This window comes from Cupressus sempervirens, chromosome 4, assembly GCF_028749045.1.
Source record: "Cupressus sempervirens isolate cs-2001-9-10 chromosome 4, ASM2874904v1, whole genome shotgun sequence".
In the NCBI taxonomy this organism is placed as follows: Eukaryota; Viridiplantae; Streptophyta; class Pinopsida; order Cupressales; family Cupressaceae; genus Cupressus; species Cupressus sempervirens.
The window spans coordinates 577,938,854-577,965,400 of record NC_143121.1 but is presented as its reverse complement, the minus strand read 5'-3'; the positions used below and the strand labels follow the sequence as shown (position 1 = coordinate 577,965,400).

The 26,547-nt window shown below is 36.7% G+C and overlaps 1 protein-coding gene across 1 annotated transcript in view; it reads left to right on the top strand.

Moving 5' to 3' along the window:
- LOC149562519 (defective in cullin neddylation protein) overlaps positions 1-26,547 on the top strand; it is a 91,285-nt gene that overhangs the window by 5,479 nt on the left and 59,259 nt on the right. Inside the window, exons 2-8 of the mRNA XM_089825999.1 lie at positions 12,628-12,689; positions 13,003-13,136; positions 13,750-13,808; positions 18,715-18,738; positions 22,407-22,489; positions 22,615-22,679; positions 22,909-22,958. Of these exons, the coding sequence (XP_089682125.1) occupies positions 12,628-12,689; positions 13,003-13,136; positions 13,750-13,808; positions 18,715-18,738; positions 22,407-22,489; positions 22,615-22,679; positions 22,909-22,958 (477 nt within the window). The remainder of the gene's footprint in view (positions 1-12,627; positions 12,690-13,002; positions 13,137-13,749; positions 13,809-18,714; positions 18,739-22,406; positions 22,490-22,614; positions 22,680-22,908; positions 22,959-26,547) is intronic.

The following is a 26,547-nucleotide window of genomic DNA, read 5'->3' as shown; positions in this document are numbered from 1 at the left end:
GATATCAGTTTTTAGTGGAATCTCTTCAGATGGTCTTGTAAACTAGTTGACTGCACACTTTTGCACTATGGGAAGGTAGTCCATTGACACCTTAATTTGAGTTTCTCATCAGGCAGTTTTGACCTCCAATGTGTAAATATCCACATTATCATCAAAATAAGTCAGCTTTAATAAAGCTCTTTTTTGCCTGCTCTATACAGTTATATCATCATTATCAAATATGTAATTGAGTCATTTTGTTTTCCTTTTGGATTTATGTTTTAACATTGCTTACGTAAAAATATTTTATTTTTATTTTTTTATATTCACAGGTTTTCTTTCTAATTGAAAAAATCAAAGACGGAGTGATGTCTGGTTGTCCCTGGGACAGTCAAGGGACATCTCAGATGTCTCTGGTTGTCATTGGGATGGTCAAATGTACTGATATGTCAGGGCTCCTGTGGTGCTGTCCCTGGGATACTGGGGATGGTATTAAGGATAGTTGATAATAGATATGCGATAAAGAGAACTTCTATCAAAATCAGCCCTCAATAACTATTTAAAATCAACTGATTTAAGAGCTCATATGCACAGACAGGTGTTCCTGACTTAGTAATATAGCTGCTATACAATAAATTGAATAAAGCTTCTATGGGCAACCCTAAACTACATACACTAAATTTGGCTGCTGCAAAGCTTACAAAGAGTTGCTTCACTATAAATTGAAGCAAGTTTGTGTGAGCCCTAGTCTATCTGCAGCTGCTATAAAGATTAGAGAAGAGAAATCAATTTCTTACATTAACTTTAAGCAAGCATGCTCAATAAAAAACTATTGGGAGCTGTTGCACAGCTGACAGATTCTTGAAAGTTCGAAATTGAACAAAACTTCGATTTGTAATCAGATCTCTGAACTAAGTAATATCTGTATCTGTACTCATTGTAAAACCTTAAAAAGTTCTGTAAAATCCTATGGCCCAGTTGTAGGCCTTGGAAAGTCAAATATGAACTGAAGAAATTTGGAATGCTTTAAAATGCGATCTATTTGAGTTCTCTATGACTGGAAAAGTCGAACAAAAATCTAGCTGCTTAAATAATGAAAAGTTCAAATCTAGAACAAACTGGTGGAAATTAAACATCTGGTGGAAAGGCCTTGGAAAGTCAAATATGAACTGAAGAAATTTGGAATGCTTTAAAACGCGATCTATTTGAGTTCTCTATGACTGGAAAAGTCGAACAAAAATCTAGCTGCTTAAATAATGAAAAGTTCAAATCTAGAACAAACTGGTGGAAATTAAACATCTATTATATTTAATAGTTGTCATTATTGTTATGTACCCTATTGTAGATGCCCTATCTTTTTGCCCTAAATCAGAAATTCCAAGTAGACAAAATAGATAAGATAAGATAATGATATTAATGTTCAACAAAAGACCAAAAAGAGGTCTATGGGACTGAAAGATTACATCAAAGCAGGATTGAAACCAGCAGGAGCACACAAAGGTGTCCGAAGAAAAGCAATAACAACAAACAAAGACAAGCAATAGAAAGCACTAGGAGGCTTTCTTGGGCGAAAAGAAATCAGTCACAGAATGATACATGTGTCAATGCGTAGAGGTACTACACTGTCTCCGACCTGTCCCAGAAGAGTGTCGCTAGTGTATATAAGCAGAACGGGATTTGACGAATCTAGAAAGCTCATTAGGCCGAATAGAGCTAGAGGGCCTTTTCACACCACATAAGGGGGATAATTGTGTAAAAAAGGCAGTAATGAGTTGAGTAGATGAGTGCCGGTGTGGAAGTAGAGTCTGAATCATGCTATCTCGGAGCATAGTGGCCTCATGTAGATATAGTGCAAGACATCTCTGATCATAATAGTTGAAGAAATTAGAGAGAAGCACTCTCTCTGAACAAACAAAAGAACCTCCCTCTGATCTCATAATAAATAGGGCATCGAAAAAGAAATTGAGCCTCATTCTTCACCTCCCCTAAAGTACAAAATGAAAAGGTCCACTCCTCCCTGTCAATACGATGATCCAATTGAGCCCGAAGATGGTGAGAACCAACTCTGAAAGAATCTAAAGAGATCCGTAGGGCATGAGACCAACGCCGTGAGAGATAGCTAGGCCGGGCAATAATCCCATCTGAGATCTCCAAAAAGTGTGTCGCATAAAATGACATTCGTGGGCTTAACCCACCAGGAGGGTTAACCCAGGTAGCAGTAATGTAACGTCTATAAATATCAAGACGAACATGCTCATTCAACTCCTGTAGAGAAGGGAGAAGATGAGCAGGGGCATCCAAAGAAAAATGAAACAGGGGAGACGATTAATATCAATCCCAATCAAACTCAGCAAAGAAGAGACCTATGCATACCAACACTGCGCAAGAGCACCAGACTCAGCAGCCGCCGTGGAAACTGAAGAGCAGTAAGCTAAATAGGAGTAGCAATCACGGTCTCCAGCCATATCAACAAACCCGCGAAGGCGATGAAGAAACCAAACTAAGTCAAAAATGGCCATGAGTCTGAAAGGATGAGCCCCGAACTCAGCAAGAATGATACCATGAGGAGTAGATCTATGACATCTGATAATGCGTTGCAAGAACAAAGTCTGAACCCGCTCAATCAAGGCCCAATCAGAGCTAAGTAGAGAAGGACCCCAAACCACAGAACCATAAAGAACAGTCAGTCGAACATGAGCATCTAGGAGAGATAGGTTAGGTGGAAGGCTGCCTAGGAATATCATAAAGAGCCATGGTATGCGACGTAAGGGAGTGAAAGTCAAGGGTGGAAGGCGGAGGGGGATGATGGGGGAAAAGAGTACGCCAAAAGAGCTGGGGATTGCGAACCAGTGTGGAGCAAAGTGACTTACATTTTGAGGCAGTGAAGTTACGCTTCTTATTACGAAGCAAGTGGAGATAAGATGAGTGAATACTGGCGAAGTCAGTGGAGTGAGCCTCAAAAGCAGAGCGCATAGCATGATGAAAGGATTTGCAATCTGAATCAAATCACTGGTTCATGGGGCAGGTATTACGATGTTTGTTGCGAAGGAGCAAGGAAGGGCTGTGAGGGATGGAAAGGGTGGCAAACTTAAGAATAGCCGACATGAGTAAGTCAAACATGGAGGTGGCCTCGAACGAGTCAGAGAACTCCGAAAGGCTGAGGAGTTTGGAAAGATGAGCGGAGAAGAGCTCACAGTCACCATTAATGAAATGAAAACGAATGGACAAGTGAGTGGTAATAGAAGAATGATGAGGTGACATGAGTGAGGGTGCAGAAAAAGGGGAGAGGCTATAATGAATGCTAAGGAGAGAGTGATTTGCAAGAGGAAGGCGCAAGATGGTGAAACTGCGAATACAAGGGATGAAGGAGGGATAGGCAAGAACATAATCCACGACATGAGCACCACCACAATGAGGCCAACAAGTGAAGATCTCAGAACCAGGGAAGCAAGAGAGGCCATTCAGGATCACCAAACCAGAAGACTCACAAAACCGCAACAACTGTCTACCATACATGGATAATGGCCCAAGGGCATCCTCAGAAAGTCTATGAAGCCCTAAAGAAGTAGGATCAATCTTGGTAGAGCATATGGAGTTAGAGTGACGATCATAAAGTGGAGTCTGTAGTGCTTTGGTTCTCGCATTGAAATCCCTGAGAATAATAATGTCCCCTAAAGCAGCAAACTGAGAGATAGTCTCGCAAAGATCAATATAAGGATCACCGTCATTGGTACCATGAATAGCATAGTGAGATGCAGCCGGTGGAAAGTAGCAAGCAACCAAGTAGATATCCCTCTGACGATAACACTTACAATCAATACGGACCCACATAAATCTGGCAAACAAATTTGAGTGAACGATAGAAGTGCTACTGAAAATATCATCCTTAATCAAATAGGCCACACCCCCTGAGCCCCGCACACCACCCAAAACACAAACCTCCTCCCTAAAAACAGAGAACCACTGAAAACCTGTGACACCTGGCAGAGGACACACAGGACTCTCGTGAGTCTTCGATATGACAAGAATATCGGCAGAACCCACAGCATCAAGAAGAAGACTAGGTAAGGACCATAAAGATCAATTACCATTCCAGCAGTTTACAAGAAGGGAGCAAGTGGGGGCCTCCCTCTTGTTTGACTGCTGGTGGGACTGTCATTTGGCCTTGGGGGCCTACCCCTCTTCCCAACCACTTGGGGGAGAATCTCTAATAACAGCTCTCAGATTTCTGATAATTGCCCATTTACCATCCTACCTTGCTTTAGCAACAATACCACGATCATGTTTGAGCTCTGCAAGCTGTGACTTCGTGAGATCTTCATCCAAGAAGATCTTCGAAGGAAGGGAAAACAACTTCCTCTTAGCACGAAGAGCCTGAAGCCTGTTTGCAAGTGAAAAGAATTTGATAAAAAGGACATCCCCATGTCCAAACCAGCAACTATCCAACGTAATCTCGGTAAGACCAAGCTGATCGCAGAGGAAAGAGCGTCCCGCTGCGAGAGGATCATGGGTAGAGGGATTAATAACATCATGTATTTGCTTTAGATCCTGCAATGTATTAGGAAATCTATTCCACAAAACAAACCTTACTCATTAGAGACATTAGAAGCTATTGGACTAACCACCAACGTTCCCCTTTGGGATTTGTGACATGGTTTAACCACCTCCTATATAAGTCCAGTGGTTGTATCGGGCATTGACAGGTTGATAGTTTGGTAAAACGAAAACCCTAGCTTGTAACAAGTGGTATTAGAGCTTGGTCACAAGTTCAAATTTTCTTGGGTAACGCTGAGGGGGGGATTGTTGGACTAACTACCAATGTTCCCCCTTAGGATTCGTTTAATGGTTTACTTCTCTCGTGCTCAATAAGTCCAGTGGTTGTTTTGGGCATTGACAGGTTGATCTTTTAGCGCAACAACAACCCTAGCTTGTAACAAAAGCATATATTATTTCAGCTATGGTAATCATAAGATATATTTGATTTATCGATGGAGTTCAACCATAAGAGAGCTAGGATAAGGGGCATATTAGGGTGCCTCAATCAATCATATATGCTAGACTCATGAGCAAATGCTATCCCTCTTGGTCATCATGTGACCCTTGCCATCCATATGAGGGGGTTTACCTAGGGAGGAATACATATCTGACCAATCCTCTACCTTTGGCCCAAGAGTGGATGCTATCTCTCTTGGTCTTCATGAGTTTGTTTCCTGTCCATACAAGGATGTGTACCTAGTGAGGAATCCATATCCGATAATCCTCTACCTTAGTCTTGATAGTGGATGCTATCCCTGTTGGCCATTGTGTGGCTTTTTGCTCTCCTTATGAGGGATTCCATAGCTGTTCCACTCTTGCATTGCCACTTGTGTCCCCCTTCTAATGATTAGAATCCCTTAATATAATGAACAACCATGGCATACACTTGAGGAAACTCTAGCCGAGTGTTCAAAGCATCCTCCCTTCTAAGCCCAAGTGCTGGCACTCCTTGCATCCCCTTGGCCTCATGGGACAATTTACCACCACCATGAGCTAGCGTGCTTATAAGAGGACCTCATAATAGTTTCTCCTCCTTATATTCCCTTATTATCTTTAGCATTATCGATTTCAGCAAACAATGAAGAGTAACACAATATTGCATGCATCATTTAAATCAGAAATCACATAATAATGATACCATATTCATACACATCATGCATAAGCAAGAAGTTATAAATAGGGCCTTAATTAATAAGCAAGAAATCATATAGAAAACTCATTATGCTGCTTTTGTAAAATTGATACTTCATAACATTTTATAAGTAGTATTTAGATATGTTATGTTTGAGTGAGATTGTTGTGTTTAAGATTTGTTTGGCTTGATTTGATTGTTGTTCAATGAGTCATATTTGTATGAATGATTGATTGATTGAATGAATTCCTTTGATTTGATGATTCAAGGTATTGGTTGAGTGATAAAGTAATTCTTGATTAGATGAATGAAAAGAGACGATATGATCAATGGTAGTTTGTTATGCTTAAGTGAGATTGTTGTGTTTAAGATCTGTTTGGCTTGATTTGATTGTTGTTAAAAGAGTCATATTTCTATGAATGATTGATTAATTTAATGAATTCCTTTGATTTGATGATTCAAAGTATTGATTGAGTGATAGAGTAATTCTTGATTAGATGAATGAAAAGAGACGATATAATCAATGGTAGTTTGATATATTGTTGGTTGATGATGGAATGAATGTTGACTTGATCGAGTGATGCTTGATTGCTGATTTGTGTTTTCTTGATCCCAAGATGAAGTGATGATTGATATGGATTTGATGATTGTTTTTTTGATCAAGGTGATTAATTGTTTGCTTGATTTCTTAAGGGATTGCTAATTGATGGACGAGTGATGATTGATAAGTACTCCTTCAATGCTTGGAATGATATCTCCTTATACTTGGTGAAAGGGTTAGAACCTTTCATAAGCCACTTTCAATGTTTCCTTTTATAGTAATAAATTATTTGCCAAATTGATCTCGCTTGGATGTCTTCCTCAAATGGACCCTTCTCCCCCTTATATCTTCCAATGTGAGGTATAGTCACACCTCTTTATCATGTTTGCCCCTTTGAAATGGTCATGACCTTTTATAATACCACCTTTTGAGAGCCATAACCCTTCATTATTTCTGCCTTTGAGAGTTGCAACCTTTTATGACTACCATGCTTTGAGAGAGTCACAACCTTCATCATTTTTGACATGTGAGAGTCACAATCTTTCAAAGTTACAAACTTTTGAGTGAGTTACAACCCTTCATCATTGCTGCCCTTTGAAGGAGTTCCTTCCCTATTTTCTTCCCTCCGTTCTCATGACTCTTTCACCTATCCTGGTGATGTTTCCTCCATGTTTGGCTTGCTTGCTACCGCCTTGTGGGAGTCTTCCCTCCTCTCCATTCCCCATTTGCACTTGCCCCCTTTTCCGTCGCCCCTTGTGTAGGAGTTCGTGCTCCTTGAATTAGTGGTTTGACGAGGATTGCAAGTCCTTTTACTGCTTGATTCATTTGGCCTCCTCCACTCTACCCCACTCATTTGCCTAGTTGAGGTTTGCCAATCGTTGCTACCTCAAGAAGCGGTTGTTTGTCTTGATGTAGTGTAGATCCCTTAGTGCCTCTCTCCTGTAGTCCCAACGTTCTTTTGATGCATCAGGTTCTCTCTCCACCCTCCTCCCCCCTCCACTTTTGACTACAAATCCCTTGTCTCTCCACTCTCTAAAACATCCTTGACCAACTTCTTCTCCACCTCACCCCCAACCCCATTGCCATCACTTCACTTTCTCCAACATCGATGAGATTGTTAGATAAATGCACAGTAGCAGGACAATGGATGAGGAAGGGTTCAAAGTAGAGCTCTTCAAGTTTGGTGTAACAATCTTGGGCTTTTTTCTCATAGCACTCTTTAAAAGGGTGGTTTGCACAAGTTTTTTCGACTCTTGGTCATGACATATTATCTATCTAATCTATAACACTGGGTTGATCTCGTAGCCTAATAACTACAAAACCATCATGACTAGGCACACATTTGCCAAACTCTATGCCATTGTGTTGAACACTATCTTATCCAAAGAGCTTGATTGGTGACAGTGTTGGACTAGGGGGCATGTTGACTTTTGTGCTAATTTTTAAATCATGGACCACATTTTGACTCTGTGAACTATCATTAAAGAGACTTGACACTGTTTAGTGAAAGTCTATTGCTGCTTTGTAGACTTTTGCAAAGCCTTTGATTTTGTTCCTCAGATGAGTCTCTTTTAGAGGCTTGGGGACATTGGGATTTCAGAGACACTCTTGACGGTCATCATGAGATTATATGATTGTTGTGGGCAGGTTTAGGACCCCTATGGTTTTTCTGATCCTATCCAAAACGCTATTAGAGTGAAGTGGGGTTACCCTCTTTACCCTACACTTTTTGGGATATATATTGACGAGCTCTAGACTTTTCTTGGTGATGTCTCACTTCGTGATGATAGCTGTTATTTACACCAAGCTTTGATATCTATTTTATTGTTTGTGAGTGATGTGTTGTTGACCTCATTCGTGGAGGGATTCTAATGACTTCTTCTTGATTGGTTGGCCTCCATCTATGACTCTTGGTAGTTGTGAATCTGGACAAGACTTAGGTAATGGTGTCCAACTGCTTGAAGACCTCATGTCTCCATTTCTACCTCTAGGGCGAGGAGGTTGAGATCACATCTTTCTACACTCACCTGGGGTAAAGTACTCTGGACCCTGCTTCAATATGAGACCTGGCATGTAGCCTAGGGTTAATAGGGAGCTTTACTCCCTAGCTATGCTTGAGAGATAGTGCTTTAGACATCACTTCCAGGATACTGTGATCAAGATGTCTTTCCTGGACTATTTGGTCTAATTGATGCTCCTAAATGGCTCTATTGTGTGGTGACTCTCTCTCCTGGATTCTGATTGGGCTTCGGTCTAGAGAGACTAAATCCTCCTCTTTTGACACATTATCAGATGTCATTGGTCCACCCCACACAGTATCATTTTCACCAAGTTTGGGGCTCGTCCTTTCAGGCTTAGGACCATCTCAAATTTGGTTTGGTTCCTCCATTGGCTTTGAAGTTTTGTAGACTCTATAGAGGGTTGTCACATATATTCTTACCTAGCTTACAACTGGTGCTAAGCGCCGATCCCACTAGCAGGGCTTGTTGCTGGTTTGTCTAGGCTTTTGTTCCTTGGTTCCATTGGGATTTCGATTATTGCCTCCCCCCCCTTCAGTACTCTATCGATGCCTCCACTCACCTCCTTCCCTCCTAGTAGGAGTTGAATTAGCACGTAAGAGTCAACATCTACAGGTAATACATTGTCATGACATGAAGTAACCCTTCGTGGTGACTCTGCCCAAGGATGGTGAGTTATGCTAAGCACTACATGGACTAATGCACCCCTACACCTCACTCACTGCTAGACTAATGCTGTCTGCATTTCTTTGGGATCCTTTAGAGTGGGCTCCCATCGGTTATATATCTAAACTGATTACTAGATTGACGAAGAAGAAATGACTTGCCACCTTTGCTCCCCTTGGGAAGGCAAAATCATAGACCCATGTTGTTTTCTGTTGCCCTATATACTATGAGATTAGGGGGAGGTTCTACTGCTTGTTTAGAGAGTGCACGCCTATTTCTTCTTTCTTCAGATACATTGATTAGTGGTGCCTTGCTCTTTGCTTCCAGGAGGCCACACGACTTCGTGATCACAGTTTGCAGCTCCAGTTTTTGACAAGATATACCTTTGACGAGCTCATCACCTCTTTCTTCATGTCTGTGTCCCTTGCCTGGGGGACAAAGTGGTCGCTTGGCCCTTCCTTTGAGCATGCCAGATCTGTGAAGCCTCGTAGGGCCCTCACTCAGCAGCATCTACTTGCCTCCAGTGGCTCCCTTAGACACTTTGGGGCTAACTCTCGCCCTGGGCCTTATCCTTCTATTTTGGACTACTCGTTTATGAGGAGTATTTAGTCTTTCCTTCTTTGTTTTCGCTTCTTTTGCTTCTTGCTTGTTCTTTTCATGGACGACACTTGGTGTTCCCACTGTTGGCTGTTGTATTGTTGTACGCTTTCAGTTCCTTAGACCCTCATGATCTCTTGCTGGACATTAATAAATTTATCTTATATTATCTTATTATTTCTTTCCTTTCTTCTTTAACTCCTATGCTCCCCTTTTTCGTGTTTCTTCCATATCTGTTTTCTAATGAACTGTCCCCCCTTTTATATCTTATCTTGAGGGAGTCCCAACTCTTCATTGCATGCCTCCTAACTTTTTGTTGAACTTAATTAATTCGTAATTATATTTTATATATGTTTTAAATTTATTTTTATTAGAATTCTGTTATTGTTATTTCTTATTCAATCCTTTTTTCAGAAAGGGCACATTACAGTTATGTAGAATTGATAGCATTCTACGTGTATGTTACTTGGTATAAAAGCTGGATACCTATTGTCTGCTCCCTAAGCTTGCATTTGTTTCATAGCTAGTCACTTTTTAATTTTTTCAAAGTACTCTGGCCGGTTTGTTTTGCTCATGGCCAATAAAAATTAGCCACAGTTTATGGTATACCAAGGATTCTGGGACATGTATATTAATGAAAACATTGGAAACTAATGATTCTTGGAACTCAAGTCATTAGCATTAGAAGGAAAATGGAAGAACAGCTAAATAGTTTTCTACCCTATATATTGTCAGATGATAGCGCACATTTCATGTTTTGTCACAAGGTCATCTTGGGTTTTCCTGAAGACTTCCTCTTTTATAAATGCCAAAAGGTTAATCTTATTGAAGATTCATGGCTGCTAATCTATAGGCAGTCTAATTCCATATGGCGGGAATCACAATTTTATTTCTTTAGATGCTATAATTGTTAGAGACAGCATGTATAATAGTAATACCCATTACCACTTAAAAGGAAACGCTTTACCACTTAAAAGGAAACACTTAGTTAAAACAACAAACATACTTCCAGCCAAAGCTTTGAATTGTAACTTCTGGCTTAATGATATCTTGAAGTGAATTCTCTAATTTATTTCCCTTAATAGGAATACATGCAGCTAGCTTTATGTTTATGTTCCTTTAATGCCTTGTATTTAGTTATACTTTCTTGTATTCTAGAGCTCCATTACTGTAATATTTCTCAATTAAAATTGATAAACTTTTGTAGCCCCATTAACCTACTGCTGGTCATTTATGGACATTAAGATAATTTCTTTCATTGTTTCAAATGCCGTTGTCTATGAAGGAAAAAAGTATGAAATTAGTTTACATAAAATGCTAATTATCTAGCAGGGTGGTACAATTGATCAACATAAAATATGAAAAACTTTTTTTTTCCTTTTTTGAAAACAAGGGATTTTATTATTACTGCACAAAATCTACAAGGAGATGAGAGAGGAGATCAGAACGAGAGAAACACTACAGCTTTTCATGATTTTGCCATATTTAGAGAATGCCAGTGGGAAGATTAGCACCACTATTGGCATTAGAATCAGCAATGTCATTTCTGGCTCTTTGAATGTACTGGTAGCCAATAGAAGAAATGTTCACCCAATCCAGTCTACAAACTTGGCTGTATTGCAAGTGGATATTTATGTGATGAGAGAATTGCGTCAAAGAAGCTGAGAATTGCCCTTTATGGTGATTTGTTGTATTCTTTAGAAAGTAAGTTGCAAGGTCAATTTTTAGTGCTTGGGCTTCAGCAGTCTTTTAGAAGGAAAACCCAGGCCAGCAGCACATTTGAAGACTATTTCATTCAAACTATACACATTGCCAATACAACCAATAATTCCAGGATTAGATTTTAAAGCTCAAAAAATGTAAGATTTGGTTTTGCTGGTAGGTGCTTAAGATCAATTAAGTCTACAAGCTAGTCTTGGATAACACAGGAGACTGATACGGCAGATTAATGCTATTTTTCATAAGGATGTAATGTGCAAATATAGAAGAGAGATATTGATTGCTGACATGTGAGCAACATTTGGGTATATATTGATTGCTCACATGGGAGCAAGATTTGGGTATATATAGGAGAAACCACCCTGAGATGTGAATGGATTACCAATGTGGGACAAAGGAGAGTAAGATGTCGAAGCTCTAAAGATGTAAGATTTGGTTTTGTAGGTAGGTGCTCAAGATCAATTAAGCATTCAAGCTAGTCTTGGATAACAAAGGAGACTGGTATGGCAGGTTAAAGCTATTTTTCAAAAGGATGTAACATGCACATATAGAAGAGAGATATTGATTGCTCACATGTGAGAAAGATTTAGGTATATATTGATTGCTCACACGGGATCAAGATTTGGGTATATATAGGATAAACCACACTGAGATGTGAATGGACTACCAATGTGGGACAAAGGAGAGTACACGTTTCCACCAAAGAAGTAAAGTACAACTACAATTATTAATGCAAATGCAACCTACCAAATGAGATACCGGTCTAAGTTAGCTTACCCATATGCATCTTGGTCCTTGAGGATTGATGAGATATCCAAGATTGTAGGTATCCCTTGGATGAACCAAATGGCCTAGATTAATCCTTTGAGGGGTCTAATTAATCCTAAGGAACATCTTTGATTTTGCTTACAACTTTACTCTCTCACAATCCTATCACAATTTGAGAAAATATTTTTAATGCAAAAATGCACATAAATGTGGTCACATGGTAGACATTATTTAAACACATTTAAGTTAAATGTAGTTGTATGTTAGGGTTTTCTAGAAAAATAATTGCCATGAAAAATTAATGGCATTACAAATTAGTTTTTAGACAGCATTGGAGAGTTTTTAGATACTAGGGAGGTCAATTTGAGATCTGATTGAATGTAAAATGGCATACTCAATAAATCCTGGTTTTGTCAAGGTTGAAATCTTTTGTACAATAAATACATCACTACCGTGCACAAGAAGTATTATCTGTAATGCAAATGTGTCCTTGGTCTATATGATAAGTCTCTACCCTTATCTGAGCCTTGAATATGACATGTTTTGTCCATTGTGGCTTCATTCAATGTTATGTATTAATTCATTTTATACATACCTGTTTTATTTTTCTATTCCAAAGCTTTTTTGCTTTTAGCATTAGCTTTTCTCACACGTGTGGGTTTCCTTGACAGCATAAGCTGGGTAGAGGACACCGTGACAAAGTCCAGCAATTCATGGCGATTACTGGATCAAGGTTTTGTAGAGAATTTTCTCATTTGAATCCCCTTTCATTTAGCAACTAAGCAAAAGCTTTACAGAGGATAGATATATATTACTGTAGTGTTGCTGGTTAATAGTTTTCTGGCTTTTCATAATTAATCTGAATCTTTTTAATCATATTTTGTATGACTTCCAAGTTTCTTGTTTCTATCCTAATATTACTTCTTCACCCTTCTGTAAGATTAAATCAGAGGTTTGTAGTTGCAACTAAGGTGCATGAACTATTTATAGCTGGTGTTTTTTCACTCCAGGAAATTTATTTGTGTTCTTTGTTTCCTTATGTGTAGTGAAAAAATTGCTATTCAGGCATTAAAAGCAAGTGATTGGATCCCTGAAGGGGCTATTGATCTGTTCTATAACCAGCAAATAAGATCCATGCCAGATTTACGTTATCTTGAAGAGCTTTATCAGCGATATAAGGGTGAATTCTCATTTCAATATAATTTCTAATTACTACTAAAGTTGCACTTTATTCAAGAATACATACAATTCTAGAGGATCATGGCTATGTGTAATGACCTAAAACCATGAAACAGGGAAAGGGAACCTATTTTATGCTTACTAGATCATTGCCATTTCTAAATATCAACAGATAAATGGATGCTGCCAGTGTATCCATTTAATGAATATTAAATGTTTTGTTTAATTTGGTTAATTTAAATTTAATAAGTTTGTATATTGTGATTCTGTAAAATACATTAATTGTGAATGCATGTTTGGTGAATTTCTATAATAAATTGAAATTTGGGTTTTACGTTTCTCGACAAATAATTTATTTCTCCCAAGCTTAAATGGAAATGTAAATTTTTATGATGGTTCATTATAAATAATGTTCATAGTTATGTGGAATCTTGTTGGGCGTAACTCTATAAAAATGTTTTGTACGCATGAATTCAGACCATAGGGAACAGCTTGTGTAGAGTAGATGTTGCTAGTTTGCATTGTGATCCGTGTTATGCTATATGTTTTTAGATTTCTTCACTCTTTTCTAAAATTTGCTTGGAAATATAAATTCATTTATGACTTCTGTGTAGATCAATACACCGATATGATTATGGCAGATGGTATTACTTTGCTTTGCAGTGATCTACAGGTAAAACCTGTTGCTTTCTCCATGGTTGTTTTGCACTTTAGTTATAAGTTTATTGCACAAATTTGTTATTATTGAGATGCAGTTTCATATGAAATTACTTCTGTATGTGGGAACTTGTGAAATATTGACTTTGCTTCTCATCAAGTGTTTTTGATCTCAAGGCTACCTATAATGATGTGTAATTAATTGGTAAGTTATGTATTGGTAATTGTATATTCAATAATGAAAGTGAAGTTTGCAATCTATAGGCAATCTCATTATTATGTTTCTAAAAGAAACAAACATAAACAGAAGTCGGAAATATAAACTATCTATAAGTGAAGTAAGATGATCATTAAAGAAACATAACATTATTTTAATAACCTTTCTTAATGGTCATCATACCAAAACTACCCTTCAAAAGTTATGATCCGAGGTCTTATCGTCAGAAATGCATAGAAGGCTGCCTCCTTCTGGTCGTGAATTGAATGACCATTCGACAAAATGAGCTTGTTGTTGAGACCCCCCTGATCCTGCACAACTTCTAGATATGACCAAGATGACCACAAAACCCTTAGACCTTGATTTTCCCAAAAATCGAGCAAAACCCTTGTACAAAATCACGATTTTATTTGGGAAAATCTTACAAAACCCATGAAAAAAACCACATTCTCTCTGGGAAAAATGTGCAAGACCCAAGTTGATCACCCTTGGTCGTCTAAAAATCCTAGGTAGTAACAACTCAAGAAACCAAAAACCCATGAAATTCTAGCCATGGGAAAATGAGCAGAAAATTGAAACCTTAGGTTGCAATTGGAAAATGCCAGAACAGAGATGGCTGAAGATTAAATAATAAAATCTCAAAGCCGTCAGTTTGAACAGAGAAGAGAACCACTCAGCTTTGCTAAAAAGTGCATCGCACTAGCTTGGCCGTTACATGCGGAGGAACCAAGGCACACGAATGAGCCATCATTTGCCAGAACACATGCAGTCAAGGTCGGTCAAGGTCTTATGGTCCGTTGGAAAAAACACGGACACAAGGTAGTCTTGTGTTTTGTGGAAATTTTAAAAAACTAGAGGCCATCATGTGGAGACGTGGCATGAAGAAGGAAAAACCTAGGGCCACAATGTAATGAGCCCTGCTGGCTCTCAAACAATTTATGTTGAAGAATTGATTTTTTGTTTTTGTTTTTGACGTTTTGCAATTTTTTGATACAACACTATAGCAGCAAAATAGAAGATATTGCAATAATAATTTCAACTCAAATATTTGGATATTACATAGGGAATATACAGCTGAAAATTTTAGATTTTAATATCAACTTAGGTACTGAGTATTTTCACAAAATACCAATAACCCAGTTGATAAAATATCCCCTATTATATAAATCAACAATACCTAGAAAAATTAGAAGTTACAATCCATGAACTTACAAGCAAGACATTCCTTGAAACCCTCTGAAATGAAGACTAGCAACAGCAAAAGAATTTTTCAACAAACTAATGCGAGTGCAAATATGGAAAACGCTGCTCCCAAAGTGCAAATAGAAAGTAACACCCAACAACAGATATAAATGGGCACTCAACCAACTCTAAATTAACTAGCACACAACTGTTTCTCAACAACAAAAATAACAGTACGAGAAGACGCTAAAATCCAAATTCCAAATACCACAGTATCTCTCAACCACAGTTTATACAGCAATGGAGGTAAAGAACATTTCTCAGATAACTAGTTTACAATACCTTAGTTGTGAATTACTATGAACTTCTCACGAACAAACCCTTATACTTCAGCAAGAGCACATAATTCATCAAACTCAGAAACTCTTTACATGCAACAAAAGCGAATAATTAATCAAATGCCTTTCTCGTCAAATGGGCACATATTTAAAATCTCTAAATGGCACAAGTTTCCCAAATGAACTCCATTTAAGAAGATTCCTCAATACAACATTAAAATATAATAAAATGTCATTATAATATAATTTATTAATTACTTTTGGCTCCCAAAAATGACTCTTTCCACCATAACATAATATTTTGACAAACAAGGCCATTGTTTTTTGTGCCCACGATTTAAAACTTTTCAACCTAGTTCCAATGAGATATGGTACTAAGGTGACCAACGTACAACAACAAAAATAACAATCTCAACATATTTAGATGATTAATAATAATAATTCACTCGTCTTGCGAAAAACAATTGAAGAAGCATTAGAATCAAAATCTGACAATTCGAGAGTGATCTTGATGAAAAAAATAATGAATGAACTTGATTGGGTGACTTACTATAAATAGATGCTCTCTCCAACATTCTTGGAGCCCAAACTAGAAGCCAAAAAAAAAAATTGAGAGCATCACTCAATTTCTCTAACTCAGTTGAGCTCATGGGAACCAATAGTTGAGTTACTCTAAATAGTAAGACCCTCAAACAGAGCCAAAACACCATAGGCTGCTTGAAAGCCTATAACCCCACAAACTAAGACCCTCAAATCCCATTATCAGCTCATTAGGGTTGCGATGTTGAATTGACCAAGCCAACTGCAGGAACTTGCTAAAAATGGGGACGTTACACACAAAGAAAATGTGAGCATGCGCATTTGAAGGCACACTTAGACTCTTGAAATTCATTGTACATAGAGCGAAATAGGAGACTCTGTTTGAGAAGAAAAAAGCAACGAAATTGGATAAAAATGACACTTGATGAAGATTATTCAATGTGTGGGAGGCAAAAACATAGAGAAAAACCCTACAATGCGGCATATTGGAACAAAAATAGTTGTTAAAACCCTCAAAAATTGCAGAAGAAAATCCACCCCACAAATTTGTCACTAAATTTTTTGCCAAAATAAATTCCATTGATTTTGTAAAAAAACTCTGGAGAGAATTCTAGGAAGGTCTCAATTTTTATTAAAAATTCACAAATCTTATAAAATCCCATTGACTTTCTCTTAAACCATGTAATGGTAATTGTATATTCAATAATGTAAACAAAGTTTGCAATATACAGGCAATTACCTGAACTAACTCGATCACATTTAAAAAAACGTTACATTATTTTAATAAGTCAGCCCAACTTCAACTTCTACAGTATGATCAAGTTGGAAATAGACAATAGATGTAGTACTGCTTAAATAAAGGATCCCCTCATAGATTATTGTTAAGATAACTGCATAATTATTCTAGAAACAAGCTTTCCTTTTGAATTAGATGCAAGTTTGTTAAAATTAAATTCTTAGCATTTTAAAAATGGGGTTCAAGTTTAATTGTGGTGACAATTGTAGCATATGTTACACGTAGAGATAGGTAAGTAAACACAACTTTCTTGAAAATGTATGGAACTTCTGGATGTTACTTTATTTTTGCAAAAATGGAGATTGAGTTTTGGGTAACAAGCACCTTGCTGGGTAGACAAAATCTCTCTGACTAAAATATGGCAATAGAATCTCTCTGACTAAAATATGGTAATAGTAGTTGTGACTTTAAAATCTTTAAAATATGGCAATAGTAGGTGTGACTTGAAAATTTTGACATAAGCTCTCTTCAACTCTCTTCTTATCTTGATGATGGAGCATAGAGTGAAACATTGATGCAAAAACTCTTACACAATCTTTTCCAGAAACTTCAGCATACTAATTTAAAATCTTTATGGTTTTCCCTAAGTAAAGATTGATATGGATCCTGTAAACTGCATAAGAGCTTTAGAGAATTTCCTTTTTGGCAAGGAGTTGACACTTGGTTTGTTTCTTTGGCATTGGGGAATTTTCAGCTTCAAGGATCGCTCTTTCCTAGCCTTAGAGTGTGGGCTGGGTTTTCTCATCGTCTAACAGATTGGAAAACTGTTGGAACTAATATTAGCAAAATTGATCCATGATAGCCCATGCTCAATGCTAGGAAATTTTGAGATCACAGGAAGCATCTGCTCCTTTGCCCATAAAGGGAAGAGATGTTCATGGTAAGCTCCTTTATTACAGATTCTCGAAACAACTACTTGTGATTACAACGTGAGGCAAATGGAAGCCAACTAGGATTATGACATGATCCAATCTATTGGGATGCACACTGTATGGATATTTGGTCCTACTAAGTACTTCAGTAAATATAAGATGTACAGCTATTATTAAATTATTAATTTTCTCATCTAGTTTTCTTTAAATCGGTGATAACCACCTTTGACTAGAGCTTTGAACCAGTGGGATCACAATGGGGGATCTCATCCCCAAGAATGAACTGAGCATTCACACCTCTTTTTAATCACTAAAGGGAAGCTCTCCTTCCTGCCACATACAATCTCTAGCATGGTCCCCAATGTTATACCCACCAACAACCACCTGCGCAACCACCAAGATGGGCCCGAAACCAGCATTAACACTTGTATTTGGGCTAGGCGGGGATTTGAACCTTTGTTGTACCACTACACCAGAAGGTGTTCTCCAATTTTCTTTTCTGTTTTGAGCACAACACAATTTGTGATGTATTTTAGAATATACTATCCAAGGAAAATATAGAGATTTATTTGAGTGATGGTTGGTAAAGTAATTGGTTGTATTTAGTAAAAGTGAAAAAAATTTGACATTGTTCCTTTTCCTGATATGTAACTCGGGGAGGGACTATTACAATATGTTATTCCATATACTAGGGTCATGCTAAAATGAATAATTATGCCCGTACAATGATTTTTATGCAATTATTTATATACAAACATATTTATATATACACATAATCATACACGTGCACTTCATAGTTGTATACATACATAAATATATACACTTCATCCTAGAACCATTGGGTGTTCAATGTTTTTGAATTTCTGTCATTATTCTGTGCTTGGTGTATCAGTTTTCTTTTGAATGTTTTGCATTTATTTCTCTTATATTCTACTGCAGAATTACATATTGTAACATCCTCATTTGATATTTGGCAGGTCGATCCAGGTGATATAGTGATGGTATGTTCTTATATCTGAGGCTATATAAATTTCTATCTTATTTCTCATCCTTACATTGTTTACATAATGGTATTATGTCATAATCGTCTTCTATTCTGAAACTAATTTATAGTTGTAGTTCAAAATGGGCATGTAATTTACTAAAGAGTGAGAATGAGCTACATGTTTAGCATAGTGTGTCTTGTACAAAGTGCAATATGAGACCTAAGAAAACAAATTCTAAATAATGTTCTGGTACTGTCCATCCACTATTCTCTTCTCCTCTGTGTATCTGACAGTAGCAAATTTATGGCTTACTTTTGTTCAATGAAGGAAACTATTCATCAGATTGCTTGCATTTGATTTGTATGCAAATGGCAGCATCCTGCAATTATATCAATTTATATAAAAGCTGATATCTGATATTATTGTTAGTGGCTTGCGTGACTTCAGAGCTATCTTCCATTATTTGTTGCTAGAAGCTTACTCAGCACGAATTCATTTTAGACCATCAACTGCTATCTTTGTGACAGCACACAAGCTTGATGGTTATGCTGACAAGCCCAAGAGGTTTGGCATTTTGATGTATTGCTACTGTTAAAGGAACTGTGTTAATAAATCTTAGGTCTAGATTGTTAGACAAATATTTTAACTTTACAAAGAAAATAAAAAAAATTTAGTTATGTCAAATTATTATTGTAATAATTCTTCACTATTTTCTTCAAAGTAATGTTATACATTAAACAAACAAGAGTGGAACCCATAAACTAATTAATGTAAATAATTATCATGAAAACTTAGTTATCTGAGTTGGTCTTTATGTTTTCAAAATGCCAACCCTTCACAAAAATGGAGTATGATAATCTATGTAAGATAATGGAAAATAGCTAACTAAGATGGTCATGTTAAATTTTCAAACCAGAATATAAGAATGCAATAATCAGAAATACAATAATAGATGTCACAATTGTTATCCTCAGAAAACCCTCCTCGATGAAAAGACCCAGCCACACCCGCAAAGTAGTTCGTTTATTACATGCTCAACATGATTACTGTATTCTCATACTTATGATTAATAACTCTCAACAGTAAAATAAATTAGCCTTCTTCATAGTTACCTAAGGATCTTCCAGATACAATTAGCAAAGAGAATGACTCGCACACACAAATGTAATGCTCATCAATCGTATACAGAATGATGCTGTAGAAAATATTGCATATATTATAGAAGATAATCTTGTTCAGATACGGAAATATCAGAACATCATACATATTGGAAGTTCTTTTCTCATGAAAAATCATGACCAGTGGAACATCGAAAAATGATATCTGTATATATGAAAAACAATAAAATAGAAAACAAAGAAGCTCCACCAAAAAACAGAAGGCTCTTTCGAGTCTCGATAAAGACCAATCACATGCCATTATGGAACAACATGATACCACAAATATGAAACCGACTCTCCAAAATGAATTGACGGTGATAAGGCTCAATGATAACCAAGAGTCGATGCTGGCAAGGTAAGAACCGGTGAAGCTCATATGTAAGCCATAGATGTTTCATTTAGCAGCAATAACTGACATAAATTTGATGTGTCCACATTGCTCATAACTTTGAGTCACCTTAGACAAAAGAGCCATAAAGCCAAGACAATCCACATATGAAGCCATGTCACACGTCAAGTAGTGAGGAATGGTGTGCACATAGACGTCTGCATAAATAAATTGATGGTATGAACTCTCTTGCAGCTACGCTATAATTAACACTTCCTTTTAGCAAGAGAAACATCATATAATGAAATATGTCATAGTTTGTCTCATCCTGACAAACACAATGGAGCTGCAACCAAAATAAATGTCAATAACAATCGCGTCACAGATTTTTCTCAATAAATATTGTTATCTCATCATAACAATATTCACCATAGTTACTCCTAGAGGGTGAATCGAAAGAACAGAAAATGAAGTCAGTGAATCACACATTGACGTCCACCATGGCTGCTCCTAGAGGGTGGATCTATCATAGCTACTCCCAAGAGAGTGGAAAAATGGTTTTCACCTCAAATCTCTCATGCAAAGAACTCATCAACAAGGGATTTCACCTCGAACTCCCTTTGCAGAGAAGAACTCATCATCAAGAGATTTCACCTTGAACTTCTCTTAGAAAGAACTCATTAACAAGGGATTTCACCTCGAACTTCTCTCACAGAGAAGAACTTGTTAACACATAAAATATCATGAGAATGCTGAGACTCCCTCTCAACAGGGGCAACATTATTATAGTTTTGATTATCACAAGACCAGTAAATTGACTCCAATGTTTGTCCAACAAAGGGATTTTGCAGTCACATTGCTCCACGAGCTTGCTGATCCTTTGCAAAGGACATGGCATTCTATACCTGCCATTCACGCTCCCTCTGGATCTGATTTTTGCAGTTGTATAGTCTACCAGTGAATGCATCCTTCCTCTTGAAGGAGCTGATTGTAATGGCAATTGGTGTAGATTCTCCCTCTTCAGTAGGGTTATGTGCCATCAACTAAGTCTCATGAGTGCAAACAAAGTCCTTTTGTTTGTTCATTTCTTCAGCTTGCATGACTTTGCATGAAATTCCTTTTCATCTTGTTGCATCTCGATCCATCCTGCAACCAAGAGAGATCAATAATAATTTATAAAATCAATCTATCATGAAGAGAAATTTCCAGATTAGTGCTAAAAGCATCCACTATTCCCAGTGAAACAACATGAATTAATAATTGCTACATAAAAGTTATGATTCATTTTCAAAGATAAAATTATAAAAATACCTTTTTTTGTCTGAATTACCAAATTATAGTGCAGACAGAAAAATTGAACACCGACACATCTGCCTATACACGATCTCAAAAGAATCCCTTAATTCACACATTTCTGAAATCTCCAAATTTCTTATTCTGATTCAGGATCTTTAGTAGAGTAGCTCTGATAGCATGTTAAGCTTTCAAACTGGAATATAAGAACGCAATAATAAAAAATACAATAATAGATGACACAATTATTATCCTGGGAAAGTTGGAAATTCATGTTTCATTAAGCATTGATAACTGTCATAAAATTGATGTGTCCACCTTGCTCATAACAATGAGCCACCTCAGTCAAAGGAGCCATTAAGCCAAGACAATGCACACATGAAGCCATGTCACACTTCAAGCGGTGAAGAATGGTGTGCACGTAGATGTCTGCATAAATCAATTGATGGTATGAACTCTTTTGCAGCTACACTATCATTAACAGGTCATCTTACAAATTGGCAATATCTTGACAATACTTTATTTCATTTTCTATCTTAATTCGAGAGTAAGTCAATGTAACACAAGGCAGAAGTTCTCTGAGCTAGAGTTTGTCAACAAAATGTTCCTGTAACATGGGGCCTTGTAATAGTTCTGGGGTAACAAATCTCCAGATAAATTCAGGCTAGAATGGGAACAATCTTATTAAATGCTTCCATTGTACCAATTTTAATATCACTGAAATATTCCGTCCATATCCCAATCTTTAACTTTTCAGACATTCAAATAACATGCGTATTTGATACATTCAGATCTCAGTAGTTATTGAAGTTACCTATGCTCTCTGATTTCAGCATAATTTCTGAATACTTAAATTTTTATGTTATTAATATTTTTCTGAAATCTGTTTTCATTTCATTCAGTTGGTCCTTTCTTGGCACATGAAAGCAGCAACAATGTGTGAATTTTCAAAGCAGGAGTTTTTTTTAGGTCTGCAAACATTGGGGTAGGTTTCAAGGCAGCATGATACTCCAGTGAAATTTCTTATTAACCATCATAATTACATTATTGAATGGATATATTGACTATATTAAACATCTAGCAATTACAAGTAAAACTGTGATTTTGCAGGGTAGACTCAATTGATAAGTTGAGGGAAAGAATCCCATACCTACGTACTGAACTAAAGGATGAGCGTATGTACCCCAATGTTTTACATTTTTCTTGTATGTAAAAATTTAGTAATCTCTTTCAATTCTTGATACCTACAATATATTTCAGAAAATTCTATTGTAAGTTGAGAAAGTATAATATGCTAATGAGTGGTTTTGTAATTCAGCAAATTTTGAGTGTTTAAAGTGATCAAAATGTAAGATTACTTTAGGCATTCAGCATTGGTAACAATATCTGCTTTTTGTTATGCAGAGAAGTTTCGTGAGATCTACAACTTTGCATTTAATTGGGCAAAAGAAAAGGTATTCAAAATGAACACTTTGTTTCACTTCATTTTATATGTTTTAATGAAATGGAGAAAAGCATTGATTCACACAAAAGTCTTATGTTTATTGCTATCACTTATTGGCTGATAGGCTTTCCTCTTGGGCATTCAAGATAAATAAAGCTTGAAATGCCATCTTATTGTCAGAAATTAGGGGTCTCATTTTTATTTGGTTTAGATTGCACTTAACAAATTGTTATGGTTTTAAGATGGTTATTGTCCACTATTAGATGGCGGAATGGAGAACATTACCATCACAGCATAACATATGATGCTGAGCTGATGGCAAAACTATGAATGTTGCTTTGTTTTGATCAAATAATCTAGCTCTTTACATCCGTTGCATGCCCATTTTTAAATATGGACAAATGCTACCAAGACAGCCAATGTCTGTACAAGCATATTCAGAAATTAGTATTTTGAGGCATGCACACATAGGTATCATTGCCATATACAATGCAACCTAGTGTTCACAATGTATGGAAGGATGTGTTGAAATCTACTCAAGAAGGCAATCCAGTTAATAACCTTTACTTGGTAGAATGACCTTGATGCAATGTCTGTTTCAGAATGACCCTTGGGCAAGAGGAAAGATGGAAGATCAAGACCCTTAAATGGTAATGAGTTGGCAAATCAAACATGGATGATGCATTCATACTTTATCAAATTTTAAGCTAATCCATGTGTAATATGTGTCTGTTAAATTAACTTTTAAAGTTGAAACTGAAAAACAAGGTAAATACCTCAATGTATTTTTAATGAAAAGAGTACATGCATATGAAGGAGAAGATAAATGTAGTTGCTCTAACTACATAACTGTCACTGCACTCTGTTGCTGGCGTTTTTTATCATTTGAAAACACCGAGCGGAACTACAGGGTCCTTTTCATATCACATGCTTCCAACACTTCGCCTTGCTCCTCTGTGGTATGTTACCTTATACTGCTCTCTCCTTCAGCTGCCCGGGATAAACAACTTCCTTCGTATTCGGTTCTCCCGCACTTTTGAATATCTTGCAGAAATCCGGGGACACAATATCCCGTAGAACCTCTCACCCTGCCATTCTGCTGAACTGCTCCTCAATGACTGCAAAATCACAGGGCATATCCCTTTTTATGCCCGAGCAAAAAAATCCTGGAGAAACTTGAGTGTGACAACATTGGCTACATTCCATTTGGATTTTCTTGGCAGCTCATTCTGTAGGTGGAGGGCTGCTTATCTGAGCACTGATCCAATTATGTGCTGGCATTCAACACCTCTGCCTCAATGGACCCCAGGCCTGTAAAGTGTCGAACTCTTTGCTGGTCCATCTTCTTATCTTGCAGAGATTTTAGGAGCATTTTGACTCAGCTCCATGCTGTCCCATAAGAACCTAGAATTGAGTCCCTTCTGATATGAGTAAAGAGAAATGAAAGTGACAATAGGGTAAATTCAGCTATTCCGTCATGCAAGCGATGTCTACATTTCAACTGACTTCATGATTAATTGTTTATTTACCACTGCCAGTAGCATCTGAGGGGCAGACTACATAAACACTTCACATGTGAACATTGGTGACTTGAACCCTTTGAGAATTAACAAACAAGCATTATCAAGTTTAACCTACCAAAATTCAAGGGTGCTTGTGATTTAGCACACTTGGTTCATTAACATTAACACTTGAAAAATTATGCTACAGTTTATTAATATAAGCTCAGAAGATGATAAAATAACTCTTCACATTACCTATTTACTTAGTCCACTGCCATGGGTTCATTACATATTCAATCCAAATAATCATTGCATGTAGTTCTCCTAGGGAACTTTCCATTTTTATCAACAATATACAATTACACAATTTTTCTAGTCATGAAAGATTCGATGCTTGACAAACATAAAAGTTACCAAAGAGGTACTCATCACATGTTTTAAAATGGATTGACACCTAGTATTTAATGCATGAGCATGCCTTACATCAAATCACCTTAAGCAATTAATGTAGTTTATTTGAAGGAGTTTTAATTTTAAGCGAGGGAAGTATTCTTTATTATAACTAAATATTAAAGATTGGTAATTGTACATTAATAATGAGAAGCATTTTCGTCTTTATGAAGTTACCTTCCTATTTTTATATGTTTGTATCTCACATCACTATCTTATTGGTTTAGTGTTTGATAACTATAAAAATATTGATTTTGTATCAATTTGCTAGGCTTCATTATTATAATCCATCTATGAGAGAGAGAGAGAGAGAGAGAGAGAGAGAGAGAGTTTTTTTTCAATTCTCAAGTTCTAATATGCTCTTTTCAACTCATTACAAAATTGATGTGGAGAGAGAGATAGAGATTTCTTTTAATTCTGAAGTTCTAATACACTCTTTTCAACTCAAGTTCTAATACAACTTTTCAACTCATTACAAAATTGATGTTTCACAGTCTAACTCTAAAATGGTGATTACAATAATTCTGTACAGCCATGATTTAATACAAATCAATCATTATTTGACATCTTCTATATTGGTGGCCATATTGTATTCAGTAAATTAGAGTAAATTACTCATAAAAAAGGCAATTTCAGCCATTATCTATGGTTGGTTAGACAATGATGCTATCACAAATTTACACCTAATTCTAGAACAATTTAGCATGAGGTGACTCTACAACATTTCGTTTATATCAGCAGCTTCATGAATTAAGGCTTGAATAAGTTCTATATTTAATTCATACAAGTATCCCTTTCTTTGATCAATCAACTTTGATTTCTTAAATGAAGAGTTCTTAGATTAGGTCATTACTTTACCGTCCATGAATGCAACCTTATGTCCATCATCTTCAAGTGCTGTAACTTAGATTAGATTCCTCTTGATTCCTGGTACATAGAGTACTCTTTTGAGATGGAGAGAAATACCTGATTTCAGTTTCAAGGTGCAGTTCCCAATTCCTTTGACAGGATGAGTGGAATTATTACCTATGGTAACTTTGTCATTAATTTCATTTGATATTGAGTCTAGTACTTCTTTGTATCCTATATCAATTACCCATGCTTTGCTTGATACTTCATTTGATAGTGCTGAATACAATACACGTTTCTCAAGATCATAGTTTTTCTCTTTTCTGGTAATGTTTGTACAGTTTACTTGCTGCTTTGTATTCTTAGGGCAATTAGATATATAGTGTCCAAATTTTTCACATTTGAAGCATTTTACTTTGCAAAAATCTCTCTTAAGTTTGTCATTTCTTTGATTACTCTTCTTCTTGAAGTGCTTCTTCTTACCTTTATAGGAATTTGTGTTGAGAACATGAAGTTCTTCATCTTCAGTTTTCAATTTTCTTCGTTTCTTGAGTTGCCTAGATTCTTCTTGAAGACAATTTCCTTGAAGTCTATTGAAGTCTAGAAGCTTGTCTCCAAAACTTCTTGTGAGAATATTTCCCATGAATCCGGTAACCCATCTATAGATGTAAGTGATAGCTCTTTGTCTTCAATTATGGTCCCTATACTTGCAAGTTCATCTCTTAGACTAGCCACCCTTTAGAAGTATGAATTCATAGATTCTCCCTTCCTTATCTTTATATGATTTAGTTGCCTTTT